The sequence below is a fragment of the Pleurodeles waltl genome, chromosome 1_1, assembly GCF_031143425.1.
Source record: "Pleurodeles waltl isolate 20211129_DDA chromosome 1_1, aPleWal1.hap1.20221129, whole genome shotgun sequence".
NCBI lineage: Eukaryota > Metazoa > Chordata > Amphibia > Caudata > Salamandridae > Pleurodeles > Pleurodeles waltl.
The window spans coordinates 204120732-204148083 of NC_090436.1; the positions used below are offsets into that span (position 1 = coordinate 204120732).

General features: G+C 42.5%; 1 protein-coding gene across 3 annotated transcripts in view; it reads right to left on the bottom strand.

Annotated features, from left to right (window-relative positions):
• Positions 1 to 6059: 6059 nt before the first annotated feature.
• RAD1 (RAD1 checkpoint DNA exonuclease) overlaps positions 6060 to 27352 on the bottom strand; it is a 75410-nt gene continuing 54117 nt past the window's right edge. For all 3 annotated transcript variants that reach the window (XM_069220718.1, XM_069220736.1, XM_069220727.1), the window contains exons 3-6: positions 17550 to 17664; positions 11771 to 12029; positions 10271 to 10369; positions 6060 to 7246 (exon numbers count right to left, since the gene is read on the bottom strand). In XM_069220718.1, the coding sequence (XP_069076819.1) occupies positions 7063 to 7246; positions 10271 to 10369; positions 11771 to 12029; positions 17550 to 17664 (657 nt within the window). In that variant the 3' untranslated portion in view covers positions 6060 to 7062. The remainder of the gene's footprint in view (positions 7247 to 10270; positions 10370 to 11770; positions 12030 to 17549; positions 17665 to 27352) is intronic.

Below are 27352 nucleotides of genomic sequence, written 5' to 3' on the forward strand. Positions count from 1 at the left end.
GCGTTCCTCCATGTGCTGCTGGCCAGGCTGTTCATTGTAGTCCCCATAGCAGTCATCCTGTTGGGCCATGATGGCAGTGTAGAAATTTTTTCTTTTGGAGGTCCCAAATACACTGCTGCAAAGTCAACAAGTGGGGGAGAGCCCTGGTGTCAAAAGGTCCAAAAGGACCCCTGCTGGTGAATTATGAACAAATATACAGGGGGATGGGGGGCTGACACATCTATCCCCTCAAGCACAGCTCTGACAGTATTATTGTAGCACCCAACGGGCGTAGGACGGGGAGCGTGGGAGCACAGGACCCCTCTATCAGGATTGCCGACGATCGCACGCTGCAAAAACTCAAAATGTACGAGTTAAATGCAAGTGCGATCACGGCAATAAAAAGCAGACTGCTCGCGGAGGCCGCGCTGCCCTTGAGGCCCCCCCACCGGCTTTAATCGAAAGGTCGAAGGACCGTCTCCCAGGCAACGCGGCAAAACCCTGTTGAATGTGACATAAGATCGGGCGCCTGAAGGCAATTTCGCTGCGCCTCACAAATCACATAAAAAGAAAAATTCAGTACAATAAAGATTAAAACTATTGTGGCACTTATCTCTTGTGCGAAGCAGCAAAGAAAGAGGACAGACTTTACTTGCTTTATGTTATATATTGAGGGAGTCATTATTTTTCTTCAAGGAACGACTGGACAACAACACCCACAACAGCAAGGAACTCTTCAGCATCGTCAAAGAGCTCTCCAACCCCGACGCCGGAAACAATGACATCACTCCCTCCCAAGACCTCTGCGACTCCCTCGCAGCCTTCTTCCACGACAAGATCGCCAACATTCACAACAGCTTCGGCCCACCAACCACGAACCCCACCACCGAACCGATGCCCCCCACCGCCACCCTCCGCACCTGGACCCCAGTCAGCACCGAAGACACAACACGCACAATGTACACCACCCACTCCGGATCCCCTATGGACCCCTGCCCACACCACATCTTCAACACGGCCAACCACATCATCGCTACCCACCTCCGCGACATCGTCAACGCCTCCTTCAACACCGCCACCTTCCCGGAGTGCTGGAAACACGCCGAGATCAGTGCCCTGCTGAAGAAACCAACTGCAGACCCCTCCGACCTCAAGAACTACCGCCCCATCTCGCTCCTCCCGTTTCATGCCAAAGTCATTGAGAAGACCGTCAACAGATAGTTAGCCGCCTTCCTCGAGACCAACGGATCCCTCGACCACTCGCAATCCGGCTTCCGAGCCAACCACAGCACGGAGACCGCCCTCATCGCAGCCACAGACGACATCAGATCCCTAATGGACAATGGGGAAACTGCGGCCCTCATCCTCCTGGACCTCTCCGCAGCGTTCGACACTGTCTGCCACCGCACCCTGGTACAGCGCCTGAACAACACCGGCATCCAGGAGAAGGCCCTGGAGTGGATCACCTCATTCCTCGCCGGAAGAACCCAGAGAGTCCGCCTCCCCCCGTTCCGGTCAGCGGCCACCGAAGTCATCTGCGGCGTTCCACAAGGGTCATCGCTCAGCCCCACCCTCTTCAACGTCTACATGAGCCCCCTCGCACGTCAACACAACCTCAAGATCATCACCTACGCCGACGACACCCAGCTGATCCTCTCCCTCACCAGCCACCTGGACGCCGCCAGAGCCAGCCTATACGAAGGGATGAAAGACGTCGCCGAATGGATGAAGAACAGCCGCCTGAAACTGAACTCAGACAAGACGGAGGTCCTCATCCTGGGATCATCACCCTCCGCCTGGGACGACTCCTGGTGGCCCCCCGCCCTGGGAGCCACCCCCAAGCCAACGGACCACGCTCGCAACCTAGGCTTCATCCTGGACTCCTCCCTCTTGATGACCAGACAAGTCAACGCCGTCTCATCTTCATGCTTCAACACCCTGCGCATGCTTCAAAAGATCTTCCGGTGGATCCCCACCGAGACCAGGAAGACGGTCACCCAGGCCCTCGTCACCAGTCGGCTGGACTACGGGAACGCCCTCCACGCCGGCACCGCCGCCAAACTCCAGAAGAAACTCCAACGGATCCAGAACGCCTCAGCACGACTCATCCTGGACATTCCCCGACACAGCCACATCTCCGGACACCTGAGAGACCTGCACTGGCTCCCCGTCAACAAAAGAATCACGTTCCGACTCCTCACCCACGCACACAAGGCCCTCCACGACCTGGGCCCCAAGTTCCTCAACAGCCGCCTGACCTTCCACAAGCCCACCCGCCAGCTCCGCTCCGCCAGCCTCGCTCTCGCCACCGTCCCCCGCATCCGCAGAGCCACCACCGGAGGAAGATCCTTCTCCTACCTGGCAGCCAAGACATGGAACTCCCTCCCCATCCACCTCCGGACAACGCAAGACCATCTCGCCTTCAGGAAGCAACTCAAGACCTGGCTGTTCGAGCACTAGCGTTCCCCTCCCTCCCCCCAGCGCCTTGAGACCCTCCGGGTGAGCAGTGCGCTATACAAATGCCTTTGATTGATTGATTGATTGTGAGGCTCTGTGATTGTGTGAAATGTAGTTTTTATTGTTTCTGCATTTTTATTGGCTGCCTTGTGTTGCAGTAAAGAGAGAGATAAGCATAATCCTTGCTCCCGCGTCCTTAATAGAATTGAAAAGTCTTGTTGTGAAAGCTAGAAAATGTTATACTCTCCATGTGTGCCACGCTTTGTAAACGCCCCTCCTCTTTCTGACCTTGAACAATATAATAGAGATTTTATAGGTGAGAGAAGCATGATTTTTCTTTTGGTTTTACACACATGACAACAGTCAACTATGATGTTTGACTTTAAGGCTAGGTCAGTAAATCAATCAACACAACAAGATGATCTAAGTGTTCACTTGGCTAATTTTGCCATAATCTAAATTCAGGTTACGAGGTGACTGCATTTATTTCTCAAGAAAATAAACTCCGTTTGACAATGCTTAACATTTTTTGTAATTATAAATGTACAATACAAATTCAATAACCTGGGCCTTACATAGTTTGCATCAAGGCATAACAGAGTTTGCAGTCAGTCAGAGTCAAAAGCCCATGGTAGCTTTGACTGATTTGAGAGGTTAGAGAATCTTTTAAGTAACAGCACATACGCTGATGAAAGGATATCAGATTGTCTCTTTGGATGTTTCTCTGCAATTTCTTCAGAGGAACGTAAATCATATTATTTTAGATATGTATATCAGTTGGTCAAAATCTGAATATTTCAAAGCACCGTTGTTCATGGCACTTTCCACATAAATAGGAGTTTTAGATTTCTCAGCAGTCTTTATCCAAATTAAATATATCATATAAACTGAACAAATTTAACCTGTGTTGGAAAATGGGTTATTGGTAAGGGCAGGTAAGTGCCTACACTTAGCAATAGGCCAGTAACCTCCACTAAGGCCCAGTTAGGTCTCAGTAAATTAAACCCAGCTCAACCCTTGGTAGCTTGGCAACAAGCGACAAGGCTTAACTTAGTAGACAGAGTGTAAAGCATTCAAATATCACAAAACAGTAATTAAATAAAACACAGGAAACAGTTTAAAAATCCAAAGCCAATTTATGAAAATAGATTACATTGTTATCTTTAAAATGACACACAAACGAGTAAAATCGGATAAGGGGAACCGGAGATATGAACTTTTAAAGAATTATTATTTTCTTGCGCCTAGAAACAAAATGCGCTAATCTGGTCGCACCTCGACCGGGGCAAAGTTTAAGGCCGACCGCGATGGAGCCCGGCTCGGCTACAGCCCGCGGGAGGCCCCGGTCAAATGTTTATCTTCGGACTAAGTCGTTTTTCTGAAGATTTTCTTCAGTGGGACGAACCTGCCAGTCCAATCCGACCTCCTGGAACTCTTCTCCGGATACGCGTCGTGGGAGCCCTCTGTGGAGATTTACCTTCAGGCTTAGTTGTTTTTTCAAGGTGAAAATCCTTCGACCGGGGCAAACGACGTCCTTGGGGCCCTCCTCGGATACGCTGGCTGGGAGGTCCCGGTCAACTTCCCACGTTCTGACTTAGTCTCTTTTTTGGAGATTTTCTTCACCGGGACGAACCTGCAAATCAGGCCGGGTCGTGGTTGAGGCAAACCGGCTATTGTTGCCGCGGCGAGTCGTCCCTCTATGGAGCTTTTTTTCAAAAGTTCTCCAAACTTCTGGATCTTCTCCCAGATGTTCTTTTAAGGTTTTTTGGGGTCCACAGCTCACCCCAAGGTTCCAGAAGCTCTGAGATGATCCTTGGGAGTGTGGACTACAACTCCCACAATGCACCCAGCGCAAACTCCTTTTTGGCCACTGGACAGTGGTCAGCTGGTTGGTTTGGTGCAGGGGACTCTGGTTATCAATTTTTCACCTGTAGCAAACGTGGAGTCCCTCCTTGAACCAGTTGAAGCCAGGCAAAGTCCTTCTTGTGGTGAAGCCCAAGTGTGCAGCTGGTGCAGTCCTTCAGAGTGCAGGGTCCAGGTGCAGGCCAGGGGTCCAGCAGGGCAGTCCTTCTGTAGTTCTTCCTGGTAGGGAACTGAGGTGTGGGTGCAGGTCTGCCAGTTTTATCCCTGCTCCAGGGTGAAAAACAGGGGGGGTCCCGGTTCTCCAATCAGGTGCAGGATCCTTCCCACTGTGATGACCACTTCCTGTGAAGTGTGGCAAAAATCAATCCCAGGGAGCAACATTCCTCAAAAATACATCATGGCTGAAAGTGATTTTTGGAGGTTACATCTGGCTGAGCCCACACACTGGTGTGGCTAAAAATCCTAAACACACACCTCTCCTGCCCTCTCCTAATCTAATCAAGGGGGCACCTAATTGTCTGGGTTTGCTGGATCTGGGGGTGTTGCTGGGTTGCCTAAAATGTCCTTCTCTGCCTTTGAAGACCAGTTTGGCAGCCCTCTCCCTTCCTGCCTCACCATCTGTTGAGGGGAGATCTCCCCCAGGCACATCCCTTTGTGTGAAGCCAGGCCACTTCACATCTCATTAAGCAGCCTGGCCAGGCTGCCAGAGGCTGGCCAATCAGAGCACAGCAGCAAAAACACTGCAGGGCTGAAGTTGGCAACTTTTCAGGTAAAGTTTAAAACTCTTTACTTGAACAAGTTATACTAAATCCAACAACTGGAAGTTGTGGGATTTATTATAACAATTAATTTGCTACAAAACTCTTGGTATCTGTTACTTAAGGGGACTTTTAAAATTAAAATAAAGTCTCCCCATTCTAGCCTATGGAGGCCATTCACTACAATGAGGGAAAAACGAATTTGGTTGTTTTACCTCACCAGGGCTTATAAAACTATTTTTATAAGGTCCCTGCTTATAGTTACATGGCACCCTGCCCTAGGGGCACATAGGGCACACATTAGGGGTGACTTATATGTAAAAATAAGGTAGTTTAAGAATTTGGAACTACTTTTAATTCCAAAGTCGAATTTGCACATTACTTTAACTTAAAAGCAGCCAGCAAGGCAGGCCTGCCTTTAAAATGACACTGGGCACCTCAGCAGTGTACTTATGGGGGCACTACCTATGCTGGGGTCCCTAAACCTCCATGCCCTACCAAATACTAGGGACTTATAGGTAGGTTAACTTTGCCAATTATAATTAGCCTAACTTGCATATCCACTTTACACAGAGCACTGGCCCTGGGACTGATAAGCAGTACCCAGGGCACAGCCAAGAGTCAGTAACCACCAGTACCTGTCCAAAACGTTTGGGGGTGACCAGGGCAAAAAGGAGGACTTTCCTACAACCTGACAAAGGACCAAGTGTACAGATGAAAATGATGTCCTATTTGACGGCTTTTCATCTGGTCTATATTCACAAATTAAAAACTTCCCAAACGCTCCACTTTTTAAGAAAAGCGCATCTGCATTATTGCCTTTCTTTCCTTCTAAAAACAAGAATTACTTATGCTGACTTGAATTGCAATGTAAGTATATACACCATGTTAAGTTACCTCAAATGACACTGGTGTACAAGAAGGCCACATTTGAACATAGGGTATTTTTTAGTGCTAAGCATCTGCAGGAATAAACTAATAACTGGACAAATAAGCAATAGCAAATATTAAAAGGTTTTACTTTACAGATGTCGCCTCCTGGACAGAGGGCCTTACAGCAAACAAAAACAAAATAGGAAATAACAATTATTTTAAAAGGTCTCAATTTACAGATAACTCTCCCTAGACCGAGGACCTTCCAGGCCCTGTCACCCCTTTCTGGACAGGCCGTAAATTCTTTATTACATATCACTTGTTGCTGAAACCGTTGGAGTGGTTTGCGTAAATGTCCATGTAGCACACACTTTTGTTTACAGTATAGTGCTAATCACAACCTAGCAAAGTCATGTCAAGCAAGTGACAGTGGTACAGCAGGGAGGTGAAATTTGCCACATCAGAGCATTACCGTAACATATCTAGCTGTGCCGTTATATATTTTTCCTTAGAACATTTTCACAAGGTTTTAGATTCCTAACAAAGGTCCTTTTAAATTTAGATTCTCCCAAAGCCGGGACATCATAATTTGGTGTTTTCGTACCATCAGCCCTCCATGAGACTAATCTTTGCCGAAATAAGTGACAAGCATGAAGCTCAACAGTACTTAAGAATATCCATAATGAAGTCTGAATACATCCATAGGTATTATGAATGATCTAACACAAACAAATGTTGCTTTGGCAGACTTTGGTTATGACTCCTCTTTTAAATTTTAATCCGTATGGTCCTTCCCTGTACATCTACACAGGATGCTAAGACACCTGGGGTGAATGAAAAAAGATGCCCTGCAGTCTACTGACAGCTTCCTTTATTACCTTTCTGATTACTACCATTGGTAGATTGATAAGCTCCTCAGAATATCTTTCAATGCACCAACTGCTGACACCTCAGTAAGGTACACCATGGTTTTAAGTTTAGAGTGTCTGAAATCAAATACCAGTTGTGTATGTGTAGTATTTATATGATAGTTTGCTTTCACATGTTTTCGTCGTTATGCATTTCTTTTGTTAATACTGGTAGTCCATGAATTGCAGTGCTATCGATTAATTATCCACTCTGTAACCGGTAGTTATGTTTCCGGTTCACCAACATCTTCGTCGGGACAACAATAATACTCAACAAAACAGATTTGTCCATCTTCATTTCGGATCATGTACTGTAGGGAGAGGAAACCCCGGTTATCTGTTCGAATGGAAACTTTGCAGGATAAAGCAAGAGCTTTGGTCGACGGCTTCAGCAATGAGATCTTATACCTAGTGGGAATAAAAATGAACATTAAATTCAGCAGAAATAGGCCGTTTGTGAAAGAAAGCTAAAACATGAAGCAAATTACACAATGGAAACAAGCTGATGAACAAACATATTTCCTCAGAAGTCCAGCACTACATCATTGAACAAAGCTGCCAACCTATTACTTCGCACATCAATCATGGTTGCTTATTACTTACTAGTTATGGCAGAAGGGAATGGAGCAGGAAATCAATAGTGAGTATAGGGAGAAACAGTGTAGAGAAAAAGTCCAATGGATGTAAAATTTGAGACAAGCAAGAACAGCATTCAGGTAATGCTAGATCAAAGCAAAATATGTCTCACGAGAAGTGTTGGCAATATCTCTAACCCACCCAATACTTCTATGACTGCGCCACACTCAACTGGGCATGTTGCAGCAGCAAAAGTTGTTGCAGAAGGAATCTTAGATAATTCAAGCAAGTATAGGGTTCACCACAATATGTTTTACTATTAAGACGGGAGACCAGAGAAAGGAATTACCAAGTCTAAAAGAGTTAAAGCAAAACTCTAATTTGTCTCGACTAAATACGAAGGAAAATTATAAGCATTCTATTCATTCACTTAAATCCAAAACTCCTAATATATACAGTGACCTGCATCTGGGGCATTTCCCATAACTAAAACAACAAATGTGTCAGAGCAAAGGCCAACTATTGCCCACAACTAGAAACTCCAAATGGAAACCCCATTCTTGATGCAATTAATGAGGCCAAGAATTCCACTGCTATGGTTCACTCCACTGGCAAGAAGAACTAAAATCAAAGCTGGGGGCTCCCACTTTCTGTCCCACTCCGAGCCCTAGCAGGAGAAGCAATTCCCTTTCAAAGTCATAAAATAGCATTATTGCTAGATGAAAAAAAATCAAGAGCTTAATACAAGTAATTTGGAAAGCCCTCAGAAAAACAGAACTTGCCATGGTTGAGGAAGGTAATTTGCCAGGAGTTATGCGACACAAAGAACTGAAAATCTTTAAAAGAATTGTGGTTACAAATTTAGCAGGCTAGGGAGACTGCATTGTCAGCTTTGGGAATAGCAATCTATCTAAAAAGGGCTCTTTCCTGAACAGGTGAATGAAAACAGACCACCTGTCAAGTTGCAAATTAGAAACAAGACTTGCAATAATTTGATCCCAGACTGCACTCCTTAATTCCCTCTGAAACACAGGCTGAGGAGTCCCCCAGTGTTCTAGAAGTAAACTGAGGCCATGATTACATATTCTCAGCCCCTCTGCTCCCCTATGCTGCCTATTCTGACGGCCATACCTTTTCTCATATAAAGCCACAGCAGTAACAGAGACCCTGTGCCTTCCTTTTATCTACTGAGTCAAGGGACCCATCGTCATATGCTATTTCATGTTTCCTTATGTCTACTAAGTCTTTATTTCTAGATTGCTATTTATCTTTTTAGGTAATGTAAGGTGGCTTCTTTTTATAAATTACGTTGAGCACTACTGGATAATACTGCAGGTGCAGGCAGAAATGAACTCCTAGCTTTATAATCCCATATTTCTAAAAAGAATGGCAAACTATGTTTCCCAGAAATTAGTTTCTGTACAGCTCAAACATTAGGAACTGTCAAGATTGTTCACGAAGCACAAAAGTGATCCACCTGCGATATTCTCAGAAGGAAAATCACATTATGTTCCATCAGTTCTTTGGAAGAGTCCTCGTCATCTTATAGAGCCAAACACCTCAACCCATTCAGTGCTTCGCACTATTCAGTTTAGAAGTAGCCGCTCCAAATATGGCAATGCTTATCTTGCCGACCATCATCACAGTTTTAAACACCATTGTAGTGAAAAAGTATACCTTGATCCCAAAATAATAAGGAACCCTCCCTCTGTACCATAAACCCATGCAAACTATTTAGCATGACACATGGCCCAATGTACCTTTTCTGGTGATATTAGTTTTATGAAAATATTTTCACTTTTTATTGTATCTTTCTTTTGCACCTTTTTCTAGAAGGCTCACTCAACATCCTGGTGTTGACATCAAAGGCTATAAATGAACAGGTTATACAGTATTTATTCACAAGCTTAAAGCTTCCTCGGGGGGAGGGGTGGCTGTTGGAAACTGTACATAGGAAGTTAGGATTTGAAAAAAATCCCTTTTATTTGTTTCACTCCACCTGAACTTTAGAATTCATAAAATACAACTGTTTAATTTTTTTTTTTTAAATAAAAACCTATTTAAGAACATCCTTGAGATAGTGGTTGTGGATAAATGCAAATCACATTCAGGCTGTATTTTAAAGGTGTAAAGAAATGCTTAATACGCAAGATGATTTGTAAATATATCATTTGCAAGATACATTGAGTATCCAAGAAGGTAATGGTTTGTGCCTATTTATTTGTCTGCATGCCCTCTAAATTTGTATTTCCAGTTTGTTTAATTGCATAGCACCTGTGGGTAACTAGTGCTCATAGAGATGCACTTTGGCACTAGCTTGAAAGAGAGCCTTATTTTGGCCAAATCCTTGTCTGTATAGAAACATATGTTTGTTGTTATGTCGATTTGTATAGCGCATTAATCACCAGTGAGGGTTACCAGGCACTTGTTTGCAGTTGGTAGATTGTAATTTGATTGGCTTAAAATACACAGTGTGTGTGTAAGGACTTTGCCATCTACCAGGAGCAATGACATTTGTATAGGAGACAGAAGTTCATTCCAAACGGGAGTCTACACTGCTTCCACTAGCCTTCCAAGGCAACAACTGAGTGACCAGTGCTTTTAATTCAAGTAGCAGCATTCTAGGTTGAACTCAAATACCATAACATCATAGAAAGGAGAAGAAATAAAAGGAGCGGAATACAATAAGGCTTCTAAGAAATACTGAAAATTACAAGTAACACAGAAAAGATACCAAAAAGTAAGCATTGTTATATAAACACTATCACATATATCCAACACATGCTTGCACTGTGGAAAATCAAAGAACTAGACATAACACAGAAGTATACAAATGTAAATGCATTAAATATATACCTGTTTGTTTGCGTTTGGCTGCAATGGAAAGCTTCCATCAGATCTGAATCCTTGGGATAATCCAGGTGGGCACTTCCTGCGTTTCCAAATGTGGACAACCTGACACCGAAGTGGGATATTAGCATTAAAAGTCAAATTAATATGAACAAATGTATGCCCAGTTAAAAGAAAGCTGCTGGGGAGCACAAAAGGTAAGTGGTGTGTTCTGCATGGAGAAAGCTCTCTTCTCTGACCTAACCAAGGTTATCCCAACATGGGACACTGTGTGCTGGAAAGCACAAATGTGCTGATCGACAAAAATTGAAATAATTGTTGCTGACCAGCAGAAATGTTAGCTGTAAGAAAGAAGATAGTGGTAGCCCCCCACCAAAGACTAAATCCTCAGGATGTAAAGAAACTTGATATAATAATGATTGTTGCAAGAGAAAAATCTGTCTTGTTTGTACTATAAAATGAAATTGTACAGAAACAAAGGTAAACCGTTGTAGACACACAAATATGATGGATCTATCCAAAAATAGGACATTCCTTGTACTCCCTAAGGAAGCAGGGTAAATGAAATAGTCCTGATGGACTATGGCATATTTGCGGAAGCCTCTTTAAATTTGTTCGATAATCACGTTTTAATTAAGAATCATTATCATCACCATAGGCAATCAGTGCCCCTTGGTTCACCATCTTCCTTTTTTTTGTTCTCTTACTCACAATTTGGTATTTTGTTTTTAATCAGTAAAAGTCACAGGGGAACTTGTATCTGCAGTATTATTTTTCGAGCATGCTTCTTATCAGTTTTATCTTCAAATTTATACAAATGTTTAAATAAAGTTTATTTCTGTCCATACACTGCTCACTGGGTAAGTCTAGTGAACAGTATGAACTAACAACACTAAGTACCTTACTAACGTCTACAAATGTGATGTTCTACAATGTATCCATCTCACCCAAAATATCCCATGTGGTCTAAATGAGCACTAACACTCTTTCAACCATGCATGCTGAAAGATGCATAGGAACCTGATACAAATTGGTATGCTTCATGACTCACTCAGGGTAGATAAAGTACACAAATGAAGCAAGTACTTGCTTGCCCACTCTAAAAGCTGTTTGGAGATTACTTGTATAGGAAAGTGCTACACAAGAAGCAATACAATGAACCCTAAAAGGATTTGTATGAATATTAACACTGTTCTTTAAAGTTTATGAATTTAAATCAAATAAACATTATGAACTTAGCTGATAAGGACATTCATGGTATTTAATTTATTAAAATATCCATCAGTCATTTAGAATGAATAACTATAAATATTCCATAATGTCTATGTAATCCTAAAACTAGCATATACTCTTTCTCCTCCAATGCAAATACAATGCAGAACAATCTATCTTATCCCTTGCTTGCCTTCTAATACAAATACAAATTTAAATCATAAAGCAGTCAAAACACCACACTATCTGATCCAAAGCTGCAGGTGCTTGCTGCCTTTCACTGTTTCACTATACCTGAAAAAAGGCTTATCCGGAGACATGGTAATTTGCAGGACCTCACTGGTCATGTCTAGTTCCGAAAAGGCTTCACGAAGGCCCTCAGACTGCAAAATGATTTTATTAATGACATTAGTACTGCAAAAGTCAAAATCCAGCGTCTCTTCAGGTTCCTGGGTGTGAATTTTGCAAACAGTCACCACCCCACCTTCCTCCAGAAACAGAGTCAGTGGATGTCCATAGCCCTGGTAACACATCCGCAGAGCCGTTGATGCTCCTGAAGACAAAAGGAAGCAGCATTCTTATTTTAGAAAAGACCTTGCACTGGTAATAGTTAATAACAACAACAGCTGACACCATCTTGAGAATAGCGCTATTGACATCCAGACTCAACCAGTGTGTGTTTTAAATACGATCAATAGTATGTTAGTTCATTTTATAGCATATACTGAGTGACTGTGAACCAACTCGCTAAAACGATTCATGAATATATGAGCAGTCTTCAACAGTTTAAACCTCTGATAAACTCAGATACACTTTCACGGACGCTTAGCTGCGTGTCCTGGGACAAGGAGGACATTCAGCAGTAAATGCTCAATCACCAGTAATTGACCTGTTAGAGAATGCGCATGGTCTGTGGTTGTTAGGTTTGACTTACATACAGACATTCCTATTAATAACAATGATGCACTAATGGCACAATCTAGAATTTCAGACATAAAACGGGTACAAAAAGTGAGTGCCGCAGTCATGCGGCATTCAGGAGCTGCAACAGATCCTGCAACGAATTAAACGTACACAGGGCGATTTGCGTATCAGAAATGTCACTGACATAATATCATTTGTTTAAAAAAATGCTTCTGAAATAAACAATTCGGGTGAGTCATTCAACCTAAGCTAAGGAGCTTCTGTGGTCCTAAGATTATCTTGGTGCTTAATGTCAAGAAATCGACCTAACCCACAAAGACCTCTTGTGGCTCACAGTGTAGTAATCTACATGCTCTACTAAGACTATACTTGGCCTCAAAGTGAGGCAGTATAAGTCTCTTTTAGTTACAGGTTGAGGCTGTCTATTATCGCTATCCCATGGCCTGCTGGAATTACGTCCGTAAGAGACACTTCTGGTACTTAGTACAAGCACTCTATCTGCAATTAACTGGGCCTCTGGACACCAGTATAAGGCACAAATATTTGCACTGAAGCAAATCGTGTCGGGCGAGATGGAATTGAGCTTAGCATGAATCACACACTACCTACCCCAAAAAAACATTTGGGGCTTAGTGGAAGGCATTCTACCTGCTACCTGCGATAAAGCAGGCCCCCGGGGTATTATGAGATACTCTACTTTTAAGAACAAAACTGTCCTGAGGCTTAATGCTTCAGTGTAAGGCACTCTACCCTCACACCAAGGAGGCCCACTTGCGAAACAGTATCATGCACTGGTCCAGGCAGAATGCTTGTGGTATCTGAATAACACAAACCTTGCAGAAAGGAAGCACAGTGGTGTACAGTGTGAATGGAAAAGATACGGACAATGAGTGATTAGATGGGTAGCTGGGTTCTGAGAGGAGGAGACTGCTACTTCATCGTCCTGTAGAGTTATTTAAAGAAGAGTGTCTTCAGCTCTTCTGTAAATTTGAAACAGTGTTGTGGTAGTCCTGCAGTCTTCTTGGCACTTGCTTTGAAGAACTCTACCAGAGCATGCAGTGGTAGTACCACTATCGCCTGCAATACACTGGGAGGTACAATGTCTAAATTAAGGAGTAAATATTTGGGCTTTATGTGACACTATCTACGTACAATAGAGGGTAGGACTCAGGGTGGGGCACCATAGCTGCACTAAGAAACAAGCATTTGCAATGCAACAGGTCTCGCATTTGCTCGCGCTACAGCTTTTAGCGTTGTAAACTCCTAACCGGACTTTTTTTGCCTCATAAACTAATAATGAAAAGTACAAAAGTTTCACATATGCGAGCCCATGGTCGCCATGACATGCAAAGCGCTCAATTTCTGCCCAGGGAGATCGCGCTGCGCAGGAAATGAAAAGATAAAGTAGTCCAGAAACCAGCTGAAAACACAAAGCCTTGTATGTTTTCAGTAGTTTACCGGTGCGCTTGAGGAGGGCTAAACACCAGCAAAGGCATGACATATGCATGCCTTTCACAAATAGAATCAATCTATTTTTAAAAGGCAAGCCCACAAACTAATGAAAGTGACGGGCGTGACATGGGCATGGTTAGAAGCCCACTTAAAGATATTACAACATGGTCCAGAGCGCTTGGCGCGCGCTCCACCCTAACAACTATAATGGGTAAAAAGTAAGGCCCTCTTTCTGCTACAGCTAAACAAGCATCACTCCATCTGAATTAAAGAGCAACAGAACTGTGAAGAGCACATGACCAGAGCTTGAGTATCACCTCCTAGAGTTCTCTACGAAGAACACTTTCCTAAGTCATGATGAACACTTTTTATGTCTTTAAAGGCACTTTTACCTGCATGAAAAGGAGAAGAAACAACCAAATATGTGGGGTCATTGTGCACTAAGGATATACCCCAAAATCTCAGTATGAGACTTACACATCTTGGAGCATCGAGCAGGCTCTGTGTAAGACAACCTACCCACATTAGGTAACTTAACCCAGATCTATATGAGGAACTCCATCTGTGCTAAGATACTGCTCCTTGAGACCATTTTGAGGCATGTTGCTAGACGATGGGTACCTATGTTACCTGGGACCCAGTATAAGGCTCTACTTTATATAAAGTACTTACCATTAGTATAAGCCTGTGCGTACTCTATATGGGAGATAGAAGAGCTCATCAGAGTGCAAGCAGCACATTCTCTAGCAGCAGACGCAAAGAGAATTCACAAGTTGCCATCAGATCCTCTACTATTCAGGGTGTGGTCTAGTCTCTGAGAACCACAATTAGCATTTGTTTGAGGTACTCCAAGGGAAATCTCTAGGTGGTCAGGGTGTAAATAAATGTCTTCATATACAGGGCATGCTATACCCCAGACATAGTTTTTAGGTCAAATCAGCATACTGAATTCACTCAAGCCATGCAAATTACTTGGAGAGACCCTTTCTGTGTATATTTTAAAACCATTAGGGAAAACCTTTCACCAACCGGTCTTAGTAGGTTAATGAAAGAGCAGAAACTAAAACTGCACAATCTTTCTGCGAGAGCTGCCAGAAGCCTAAAAAAATCAACTGGTTTCTTGGAGGAAATCACTAATTTTGAAACTAAACTTTATAGGTTTAAGGAGGCAGTGAATTAAATAAGTAGAAAACCCAATTAACATGCCTCAAAGCAATCTGTTGAAGTCTTATTAGTCTGGCAAAATTAGGTTTGTCCAAAGTCTGTAGGAATACAATTCAATTTTCAGCGACACATGGAAGAGGTACTACTCGAATCAGGAGATTTGTTTCAATTATTGCTGAATAGCTTGGTGGCCTTTGTTGACAAAATCTCTCCCTCACAAGAACTGGTTAATAGATTGGCCAATTTCTTCTCTGAGCAGGTGATGAAAACCCTAGTGGAGTTTGTAGCCAATCTTTAGGTACCTCGTGGGAATTGTGTGGTAAGACAGCCTCTTTACAATTTGGGAAAAATAAGCTAGCCATCATTTCAGTAGAAGAGTGCAAAGCTTTTTTGAGTCCTAATAGGCCACCAGGCTTTTGCGCCTCTATGTCACAAACAGCAATACATCACTTAATACAGAGGTGGTGCCAAGTGATTTCAAGAAAGCAATAGTCCATCTGCTACTTAGGAAGCACGGTTTGGTGCAGAGGTTCAGGCTAATTTTAGGTCAATCTGTCTCTTGCCCTACTTGGCACTTATTACAGTGAATAGTCACTGCTCAACTCCCAACAATATGTGGAAATTACTAACAACCTGGACAGAAAGCAAGTAGACTATTTTCCTGGCTTCGGCTTGGAGCCGGTGATGACCTCTGTAATTGATGATCTAAGGATGATGCTAAACAAAAGCGACTCTGGGTAGGTTTTATTAGGTCTGCGTCTGCCTTTGATACTGTGAAGCGATGTATCTTGATTCAAAGACTTTCAGGGTGTGAGTGGCACTGCTCAAGACTGTTTATCAGCCTTCCTCACAGATCGAACTCAAATACAGATGGGCAAATTTAGCTCAGAACCTAAAGCCCTGAACTGGCAAGTACAGGAAGGTTTCTTGCTATATGCTTCTATTTAATCTCTTCTTCAGAACTGATTCTTAGGCGGTTTTGATGCCCTAATAAAGCTAACAGCTAATCGTAAACCACAATGGCAGCATCAAGCCATAGTTTGCCTGAGACTTGTGAGCCCTAAGGGATTCCAAGGATAGCAACATTTTGAAACTGAATCAGTCAAAGTCAGGGATTTTGCTTGTCTCAACCAAAGTTACTCTTTGGAAATCTTCTGTCTGGCCTTTTTAATTTGAGCAGTTGTCCATCCTCAAGTTGGCTTCTGAAGATTCTGGGAAACCGGATTTGCTTCACCCCAATTTGGCTTCTGAATATTCTGGGAAACAATGGAAGAACATCTGAGTTTCACTAAGGATACTGCTTAGGTGATAATAACATACTTTTTAATCTCTATATTTTTAAACAGATTTTACCTTTTCTCGCCTTTGCCTAGAGGATTACTAAGGCAAATATATTAATCCAATCACGTTCACATCTCTGCACTTCATTGTACCAAGGGCTGTCTAGGAGGAGCATTCACAAACTGCAGTCTAAATCCAAAATGCATGGTGAGACTTATCTTTAACTTGTAGAAATATGAGGGTGCTTCCACGTTTCTCAATCAACTTTATTGGCTACCAGTTCAGAAATTGAACATTTTCATGTCCTAGTATGGTGTACAGGACCTTCAACAAACTGGGCCCCACTTTTTGGACTAACAAATTTACAAAATTCACACTCGGACATGCCTTAAGATCATTAAATCAGACCATCTTTAAGTCCCAGAATGTAGGAACACAAAGCTGGTATAGCCTCAGGGGTCCAGGAGCTAAACTCTGGAACAGCATCCCAGTGATTATCCATTCCTAGCTTACTCTACATAGGTTCAGGAAGAAGATGAAAATGTGCCCATTCTCACAATAGTGTCTGAAGTATATAGGTGAAGCTGGTTGCCTCAGTATTGACTATTCAACATCTAGCTGAGCTTAGTAGAGTATGTCCTTTGGTAGCACCAAGATACTCCATACGAGTGGATGTATGCTTTATAAACAAAAATAATCATACAGCACTTTACTTGCCTACCTTAGTGTGACACACTCCATGAGTGCTTGAAGGCCAACCCTTGGAGCTCAATGTGAAGCTCTCTGCCAGTCTCCCAGTCCCTCACCCCCCACCACATTACCCCCGTTCTCCCACCAAGAGCTCAATGTCAGACTCTAATGGAGGAAAAGAAGAAAAATCCTGAGACATGAATGATATAGTCACCTGTAATAAGGGACACTCTCAAAATCTCAATGTATGGTACTCTACCTGCACCGATACGCATTTCCTGACACTTGATGTGCTCCATTACACATTTACTAAGGAGGTATTCCTTCGGCTTGTAGCATAGCACTTGCTAAAATAAACATCAAGGGTAAAGGTTATAGGTCTCACATTTTTTGCTTCCTTCTGTCATAGAAAGAAAATAACATAATGAAGCAACCCCTTGGGCTACACAATTAAGGAAGTGAGTATAAGGGCCCAATGTTGAACAGAGTTCATTGCAAGATTTAAGCTGTACATTGAAGAAGAATACCTAAGAACTGTTACCCACAATCATGACTGTCTTACCTGGTAAAGCACTTCCACCAAAAATGGTCAAGCAGTCTAGAAGCACTGTGAGATTGATACGAAAGGTTACAGAGGCATCATCATCTTGGACACTAAATTCTTGAAATATTCCGGCCTGCAAAGAAAATGTATTATTAAAAGGTAACTATCTTAATTTTAAATGCCAAATGATAACAGGCTTAATTCATATAGGCATCTCATACAATAAGCACTAACATAGCCAACAAATTCTGCCTTTTGTATACTGCATGCAAACAGAGGCACACAACATATGGCCATGTATGCCTATCAACACATACACAAAGACAAATATATCTACACATATTATTGGAAAGTCCAGCAGACCTACAAGTGCCCATGTGCACCAAACTACAAACTTACATGCATCATCACACCCAAAGAGTAATACATAGCCATATGAAGGAGCAGCAGAGTGTGATGTGAAACAGGAGGTAAAATGATGGCATGATTGGTACGCAGGGTGATGTGCCTCCTAAGTACACTGGGCACCGCAAGATCATTCAGTGTTCGGATTAGGCGAACTCTGTGTGTTGTGCACAGTGTATTTTACAGCACCGGAACACAGCCCTATGTGAATTCTAGGTATGTAGGGTGATATCCCATTAGCGACACAATAATGTGCAATATGTGACCATATTACGTCAAAGAGACCTTTAGCTGTCTGATGACAAGCATCTCATCCTGGTTTTGATTTTTTTTTTATTGTGTATTGTACTGTTATTTACATAATAAATGCAGGACTGCATGTACCAGACTGGAAATTTAAAAACTATTCAGACTAAATAATCACGCTTAAAATGACGAAAGAGAAGGAATGGGGCATTTTAACACTTCCTTTCTAATGCATGAGTAATTTGTTTTGAGGGTGCTGAATACATATATACACATCACACTTAAAAATTAGTTATTTTATAACAGGCTGCCTAGAAACCAGGTAACACACAGGGACACACATATAGAGACACAACTCTTTTTGCATAGTTCCAAGAAATACCCTGTCATGTGTGACAAGTTCAACCAGGCCTGGGATTTGAACTGTAACAGTTTACATGATGGAATTTCTAAACCTATGTTTAATGCTAAAAAAACAAATTTACAAGATCTAGAATGCAATGGTATATTGACTGTAAAACCAGAACTTGCTTAATGTGTCATACATGACATGGGCCGCTAAGCAGCTATCCATATGAACCAATGGATGAAAAATTACACTTATTTCCTCTTTTTGTTGACTGCTTGAATTGCTTTTGGTTTTGTTTATTTAAAGTGATCTTTGCTTTTTCAGAGTTCAGTATTCTGCAAAATTAAGTATGTCTTAAATAAAAAATGGACTGCCTACTGAGACGTGTGATAAGTAAGAGAGTTGCTGAACCTTGTTGCTATTAGGCAACTTGCTGACTAGAATGATGATGGCGTGGAGAACAGATTTATCCCAAGATTGCCCAAAGATATGATAAAAGAGCTAAACTGCCTTCCTGAAGCATGACACTGGCATTCTTCTCTTGCTCCACCAAAGGGTAAGCTAGCACTTCCACTTAGAGCACAAGGCCCATATTTGTATTATAACTAGACTTTCCTGTTTTCAGTTTCTATTTGTTATCAATTATGGTGCTGTTTTTTCAGTGTTTACAAAAAGGGAAAAATGAGTGGTGATCAGTGTTTACTCTTTTTGTCTCCATACAAAATCACAGTGATGGTGTTTTTCTAATATGATTAAAGAAATTTGATTATATTTCCTTCTGTCCCTCTTCATTTGTATGGTCAATTATTCATTTAATTGTTCATGCTCCCAACTCTTTTCTTTGTGCCTTTTCCTTGAATTGGAGCTTTCAAATAACTTTTATTTTTTTCCCCTTGCTGTCTATTTGATTTCTCAGTACACAAACCCAAGCAAATCCAGTCCCACCACTTGTAAAGCATGTGCATACATTTAGATACATTTTTAAGAAATCGCTATTTAAGAAATGTTAAATGGGATGTATGAAAATTGTGATTCAGTAATAGCAATTTCTTAAAAAGCGCAATCGCTATTACCAAATCGCAATTAGGGAATTGGACTCCATTCATCCCTATAGGTGCGAATGGTTTTGCATTACCTAATTTGAAAATTCCTTTTAGGAATTCGCAAATTAGGTAATGCACACCCCAGGGTACTGGGGGCGTAAGGCCCCCTTTGATGCACCCCCAAAAAATATTTGTGGCACGTAAAGCGCACACATGCCCAAAGTGCATGTGTGCGCTACATGTCATTTAAAAAAATTCATTTGTAATGCATTTTTTAAAATTGCACATGCTTACCACCAAACTTGAGTTTGTGGTAATTGCATTTCCTAAATGCCAAATTCGCAATTTTTGCGATTCCTTAAAATTGCACTGCAAATTGCTTTAAAAAATCATGAAAGGCGATTTTGCATTCGCAAACGGTGGAATTTTGTGATTCACACCGTTTGCGAATGCAAACTCGTTTGATACATCTGGCCCAAAATTCAGTTTGATGCACTTCTTTCACGAGTCAATATGAGGATGCCAACTACATTTTTAGCCTCCAGTTTTAAATTCCTTCACATTTACAGAACGTTTTAAAATTCATATGCATGCTCTTAGCTATATGGTCTTTGGTAACAGCAGACTGTGAAACTGTATGAAAAAGAAGCTGAGGTAGTAAAGAAACTTCACAACCTGCCTTGTGTAATTTGCCTCTACAGAAAATGAGCTTTTTTTTTTTTTTTTTTTTTACATTGTTAGGCCATGTCTATGTCATTTTGTGTTTATTTGAAAGCCACAGCAAGGGATCTTAGCATTGGTCTTTAAATATTACGTGGGTGTTTATTTACTTGAAAGCAGTATGGGAATGTGTTCCTGCCATATATGAGTTTGAATTGTACAAGGCACTTTAAGTTTGTACTCCATGCAGGACACACTGTCCAAGGGCATTTTCCATCTTGGAGAAAAGGACAAGCACAGGTCAATATGTTTCCATTAAGTGAAGCCACAGGGGTTTGTACAAGTGATTCTGCAAACTGTCAAGACTTGCTTCAACCTCATAACTTCCAAACTTCATTTTGACATATGAGAAGTAGGACTGAAAGTATAAAACGGTGATTGTGGGGCTCTGTCATGAACTCATCTTCCTGTAGTGCACAGGCTGAGAACAGGTCTACGCACCTGTCTTTCCTGAAATTGCACTGTCTGCAGAAAATACTACGAAACACAGAGCAGTGTTTAAGTCTCAATGTTTCAGAGCTATACTATCTGCATGCCATACACTAAGTTATAGGCCTTCTGGAGTAATGTGATAATATGTGATAAAGCCAGCAAAGTTTCAGCAAAACTGGCGCACAAACCCCTTCTGGACCTACACATGGACACTGAATATTTTAATGATTCTGCCCCGATCCTTCTGAACGAGAGGATGTTGCTCAGATAGGCATGTTTTTCAGACCATCACGAAGTAAACCTAGGAACAGGATTGCTGGGTGCAGTGTTTAAATGAGAGGACATTGATTCTGGAAGCATTCTTATTAACAGTGATCTTTGTTGCCACAATCCTGATGCTAGATCTCAGTGCCAGCCTTTTTCCATACAAGCCTTAGCCCCCTACTCTTGGTTATTGACAAAGCAATATTGTGTAAGGCATTGCCCTAAAGAGGACAAGGGCTAATCTTGTGATTTAATGTTTTTACCCTCCTTCCATAATGAACTAATGGCTGTGAGGTGCTGAGTTATTCTTTCGTACCTCCTTCTGAGTATGATAAATTTGCAATAATCATGGAGTTTTATTTAAGTTATTGACCGCCATTGGCACTGTAGTAAATTAAACAATGGGATGGTATTGAGGTCAAACTTACAAGAGAGAGAGAACTGATTTCCGGGCCTTTTGGTAACTAGTCAGAAAGTTCCTATCCCTATTTATATCTTGTGAGAGTGAGAGGTAGTGGGGTGTTTGGGTCATGTAGTGTCACATCTTGGGAAGCGACTAATGCTGGTGTTTAGAAATAAGATAGGAAGCTAAGAAATATGCAATATCTTTCTATAATGTAAAGCAACTTACAGTAAATAAAGTACTAAAATAGTTTTCCCGTTTCCCAAGCCATGGCATTTCGGTTTCACTGAACATGATGTTTTCTCATGGATCACCTAATAGACATCTCAGATCTTAGAGAACTTGAGCGTCTGACTCTAATGGTGTTGTTTTTGTTTGTTAAAACAATTGAACACAATAACTTCTTTGCTAACATTGAGAATTTTGGAATTATTTCCTGAACTTCTAAAACAGGTAGATCATCAGACCTTCCTAAAACACTGTTGTGCTTTTGCAAGTCATTCAATAAAAGGTTTTCACTTATTCACCTGTTTGACTCTGTAGCATAAATGTTCTTGTTATTAGATCATGGACTCATTGATTCAGTTGAATGAGAAACAGAATTTAGGAAACATTGTCGTAAATTCTATAGTACACCAAAACACTTAAGTAAACATGCTGAGCTCTGACTAGAAATTAACATAATGCAAATTACAGATATGCATTTGGAAGCCACTATTTAAAAAACTGAATGCATAACGAATATGGTTGGACCTCTTGTGAGATGAAAAACAAAGACACTGATTCCAATGAATAGCACTTCCTAACAAAAATCTAACAAAAGATGAGCTTTGTGCTGGAGTTCTTGTCCTAGGTTACCTTTCTCTATCCCAGTGGTTATTAATCTGTGGTCTGCGAACGCCCTGGGGTATGCAATCCCTACTCAAGAGGACTCCAACTGTTTAGAAAACTGAAAAATAATAGCTTAATAATGAAGTATGTCTAAAGGTACAAAATGTAAAACTGAAAATCCTAAAATATTGTGTAAACATGAAGCAATTTGAAATTGGTGGGTAAATATTAAGTTGGCATTCTTAATTTGATTAGTTGGAGCAGATACAGCATACCGAATGTAGTATAGATGATAGGTGGCCTCACTGAAGCACCAACAAAAAGAGAGCATGAACTAGAAAGACAAAGTAATATGCTAGTTTATCATATCCCTTGGTCCTTTAGAATTAAAAATCAAATCTATATCATCCCATTGAAATTTCCATTTTTCTATATTTGTGAATTCAATTCAATATTTAATTTGTTTGATGTAACGTTGTTTCTAGATTTTTTTGTTTGTGTTCTGAGGTTCAAACTGTAGCAATTGCTTAGGACAGTGTGGCCCGCTTTCAGTAATGACTCAGACAGGGGGTTTGGATTCCAGTAATGGTTTAGTGGGGTCCACAGAAGCCAAAAGATTAAGAGGAGCTCCCTATACGGATGCACTGCAACGGCCAGTGTAAGGAAATGCCTCCTTGGCATGGTTACCCCCTGACTTTTTGCCTTTGCCTTTGCTAACCAGGCCCCAGCACCAGTGTTCTTTCCCTAACCTGTACTTTTGTTTTCACAATTGGCACACCCTCGCATCCAGGGCCCTGATGCCAGGGAAGGTCTCTAAGGGCTGCAGCATGTCTTATGCCACCCTGGGGACCCCTCACTCAGCACAGACACACTGCTTGCCAGCTTGTGTGTGCTGGTGAGGACAAAACGAGTAAGTCGACATGGCACTCCCCTCAGGGTGCCATGCCAACCTCACACTGCCTATGCAGTATAGATAAGTAACCCCTCTAGCAGGCCTTACAGCCCTAAGGCAGGGTGCACTATACCATAGGTGAGGGCACAAGTGCATGAGCACTGTGCCCCTACAGTGGCTAAGCAAAACCTTAGACATTGTAAGTGCAGGGTAGCCATAAGAGTATATGGTCTGGGAGTCTGTCAAACACGAACTCCACAGCACCATAATGGCTACACTGAAAACTGGGAAGTTTGGTATCAAACTTCTCAGCACAATAAATGCACACTGATTCCAGTGTACATTTTATTGTAACATACACCCCAGAGGGCACCTTAGAGGTGCCCCCTGAAACCTTAACCAACTACCCGTGTAGGCTGACTGGTTTTAGCAGCCTGCCACACTCGAGACATGTTGCGGGCCACATGGGGAGAGTGCCTTTGTCACTCTGTGGCTAGTAACAAAGCCTGTACTGGGTGGAGGTGCTTCACACCTCCCCCTGCAGGAACTGTAACCCCTGGCGGTGAGCCTCAAAGGCTCACCCCCTTTGTTACAGCACCACAGGGCACTCCAGCTAGTGGATTTGCCCGCCCCCTCCGGCCACGGCCCCACTTTTGGCAGCAAGGCCGGAAGAGATAATGAGAATAACAAGGAGGAGTCACTGGCCAGTCAGGACAGCCCCTAAGGTGTCCTCAGCTGAGGTGACTCTTAACTTTTAGAAATCCATTCCCCCAATAGGGATAGGAATGTGACCACCTCCCCTTGTGAGGAGGCACAAAGAGGGTGTACCCACCCTCAGGGCTAGTAGCCATTGGCTACTAACCCCCCAGACGTAAACACGCCCTTAAATTTAGTATTTAAGGGCTCCCCAGAACCTAGGAACGCAGATTCCTGCAACCTAAGAAGAAGAGGACTGCTGAACTGAAAAACCCTGCAGAGAAGACGGAGACACCAACTGCTTTGGCCCCAGCTCTACCGGCCTGTCTCCCCACTTCTAAAAGACCCTGCTCCAGCGACGCTTTCCCCAGGACCAGCGACCTCTGAATCCTCAGAGGACTGCCCTGCTCTAGAAGGACCAAGAAACTCCTGAGGACAGTGGCTCTGTTCACCCAAGACTGCAACTTTGTTTCCAAAGAAGCAACTTCAAGACAACTGTGTTTCCCGCCGGAAGCGTGAGACTTGCTACTCTGCACCTGACGCCCCCGGCTCGATTTGTGGAGAAACAACACTTCAGGGAGGACTCCCCGGCGACTACGAGACTGTGAGTAGCCAGAGTTGCCCCCCCTGGGCCCCTACAGCGACGCCTGCAGAGGGAATCCCGAGTCTCCCCCTGACCGCGACTGCCTGCTTCCCAGATCCCGACGCCTGGTAAAGACTCTGCACCCGCAGCCCCCAGGACCTGAAAGATCGGAAGTCCAGTGCAGGAGTGACCCCCAGGAGGCCCTCTCCCTTGCCAAGGTGGTGGCTACCCCGAGGAGCCCCCCCCCCCCCTTGCCTGCCTGCATCGCTGAAGAGACCCCTTGGTCTCCCATTGATTTACATCGGAAACCCGAGGTGTGTTTGCACACTGCACCCGGCCGCCCCCGTGCTGCTGAGGGTGTACTTTCTGTGCTAACTTGTGTCCCACCCCCCCGGTGCCCTACAAAACCCTCCTGGTCTGCCCTCCGAAGACGCGGGTACTTACCTGCTGGCAGACTGGAACCGGGGCACCCCCTTCTCCATTGAAGCCTATGCGTTTTGGGCACCACTTTGAACTCTGCACCTGACCGGCCCTGAGCTGCTGGTGTGGTAACTTTGGGGTTGCTCTGAACCCCCAACGGTGGGCTACCTTGGACCCAAACTTGAACCCCGTAGGTGGTTTACTTACCTGCAAAAACTAACTAACTCTTACTCCCCCCAGGAACTGTTGAAAATTGCACTTTGTCTAGTTTTAAAATAGCTATATGTGATTTACTTGAAAACTGTGTATGCTATTTTGATTATTCAAAGTTCATAAAGTACCTACCTGCAATAACTTTCATTTGAAGTATTACATGTAAAATTTGAACCTGTGGTTCTTAAAATAAACTAAGAAAATATATTTTTCTATACAAAAACCTATTGGCCTGGAATTGTCTCTGAGTGTGTGTTCCTCATTTATTGCCTGTGTATGTACAACAAATGCTTAACACTACTCCTTTGATAAGCCTACTGCTCGACCACACTACCACAAAATAGAGCATTAGTATTATCTCTTTTTGCCACTATCTTACCTCTAAGGGGAACCCTTGGACTCTGTGCATACTATTCCTTACTTTGAAATAGTGCATACAGAGCCAACTTCCTACAGCCAGCATCTGGGTAGGGGATAGATCCTCTTTCTCTGATGATATTCACATTTATATTGACGCTTTCGAGTTGTGGGTCAGTTGCACATTTATGATTGGAGGGTTTTGGTTGAAGGAAAGTACTGATGATGGACTATCATTCTATGCAGGTTATATCCTTCTGTTAATTGAGGATCCCTGAATCACGATACTCAGGCTTTTGCATGCATTTCATGAATTTGAATTATACTCTGTACTCAATATAAAAGTCTACCTTATTTTCTGAGCTCCTTTGGTGGTTCAGTTCTATTGTGAGATATGTTGTGAGATTTATTATCAGTGTAGACAAAGACAGGTTACAGTATCTGCATATGGGGAAAAGCAGGTCTTAGGAACAGTTTATTGGACTTAGGGCCACATGTAAGTAGCTTTTTGTGGTCGCAAATGGCCCAATTTACATAATCGGTCTGTTAGTGACCCAAAAAAACATTTTCCAATGTACAAAGCCCTATTTTGCAATTTGGCAACCTATTACTGAATTGCCAAATGGGGTTGCGACTCGCTATTAGGAAGGGGGCGTGCCAAGGGCGATCCTTCCTAAAAGCAACCCACAGGGGGATGTATGATTGTTTTGCGAACAGGAATGCGGTCGCAAAACAATCGCAGTTACCACCAATTTCACCACATTACCACTTGGTGAGTGGGGGCGCCAACATTTTTTTTTTAGGGCAGGCAGTGGTCACATGGACCACTGCCTACTCTGAAGAAATGACAAACTTTTTTTTTCCTTTAGGAAAACGGGCTGCATTTTGAAAAAACTGCTTCAGTTAATAAGCAGTCACAAACATGGTGGTCTGCTGACCACAGCAGGCCACCATCCCTGTGAGTGCGGCCATTCCCAAATATTATATTAATGAGGCAGGTTCCTTGCGACCCATTTGCAAATTGCAAACAGTGTCTGAGGCACTGTTGTACAACAGGTTCTGCGACTCACAAATTGATGTTTGTACATGTGGCCCATAATTCTTTAGTCATCGTAGACAAGTTCAGAGCAGATACTGTATTCTGGCTTAAATTACACCTGTTCCTTTTGAGCAGGGCTGGCCAGTTCAAAGGGCATGTCCAATGATTTTTATCTACTCAAGTTGTATTTATTCTTGAGTTCCTTAGCTGTTGTTATGGAATGTCATTAATGAAGAGTAACTAGAATGTTACTCATTTAATAATTGCAGTGTGCACCTGCACGTTCTACATGATGTGAGTTGCTTGCTGGAAAGTGCAGAGGTTGGACGTGTTGGCCCTTCCTTCTGTATGTACTAATATAAAGATATACTTCCCTGCCTGAACTTGGATTACTCAGCAACTCCCTGCAGCATACTTTAAAGAAATCGATGCTATACACTGGGACCCCCTTCAAATATTCTGATTGCTGCATGAAGGGGCATCTCCTACCCTATGTACTGGGCTACTATGAGTACATGTTAGAAAATAATTTATTGTGTTCAACTGTTTTAACAAACAAAAACAACACTATTAGAGTCAGACACTCAAGTTCTCTAATGACTGAGACGTCTATCAGGTGATCCATGATAACACCATGTTCGGTGAGACCGAAATGCCATGTCTTGAGAAACGGGAAAACTCCTTTAGTAGCTTATTTACTGTACATTGTTTTAGTTATACAAAGATATTGCATATTTCTGAGCTTCCTGTCTTATATCTAAACTCCAGCATTAGTCGCTTCCCAAGATGTGACAGTATTTTGTAGTTGTGAATGATTTAGCCAATTTCCCTAAGAACAACTCTTCGCCCGGCTGAACTAGTTGCCCATGGGTAATTAAACAAACCTAAACATCCTTTTGAGAGGAAATGGAATCAACACTTTACTGCA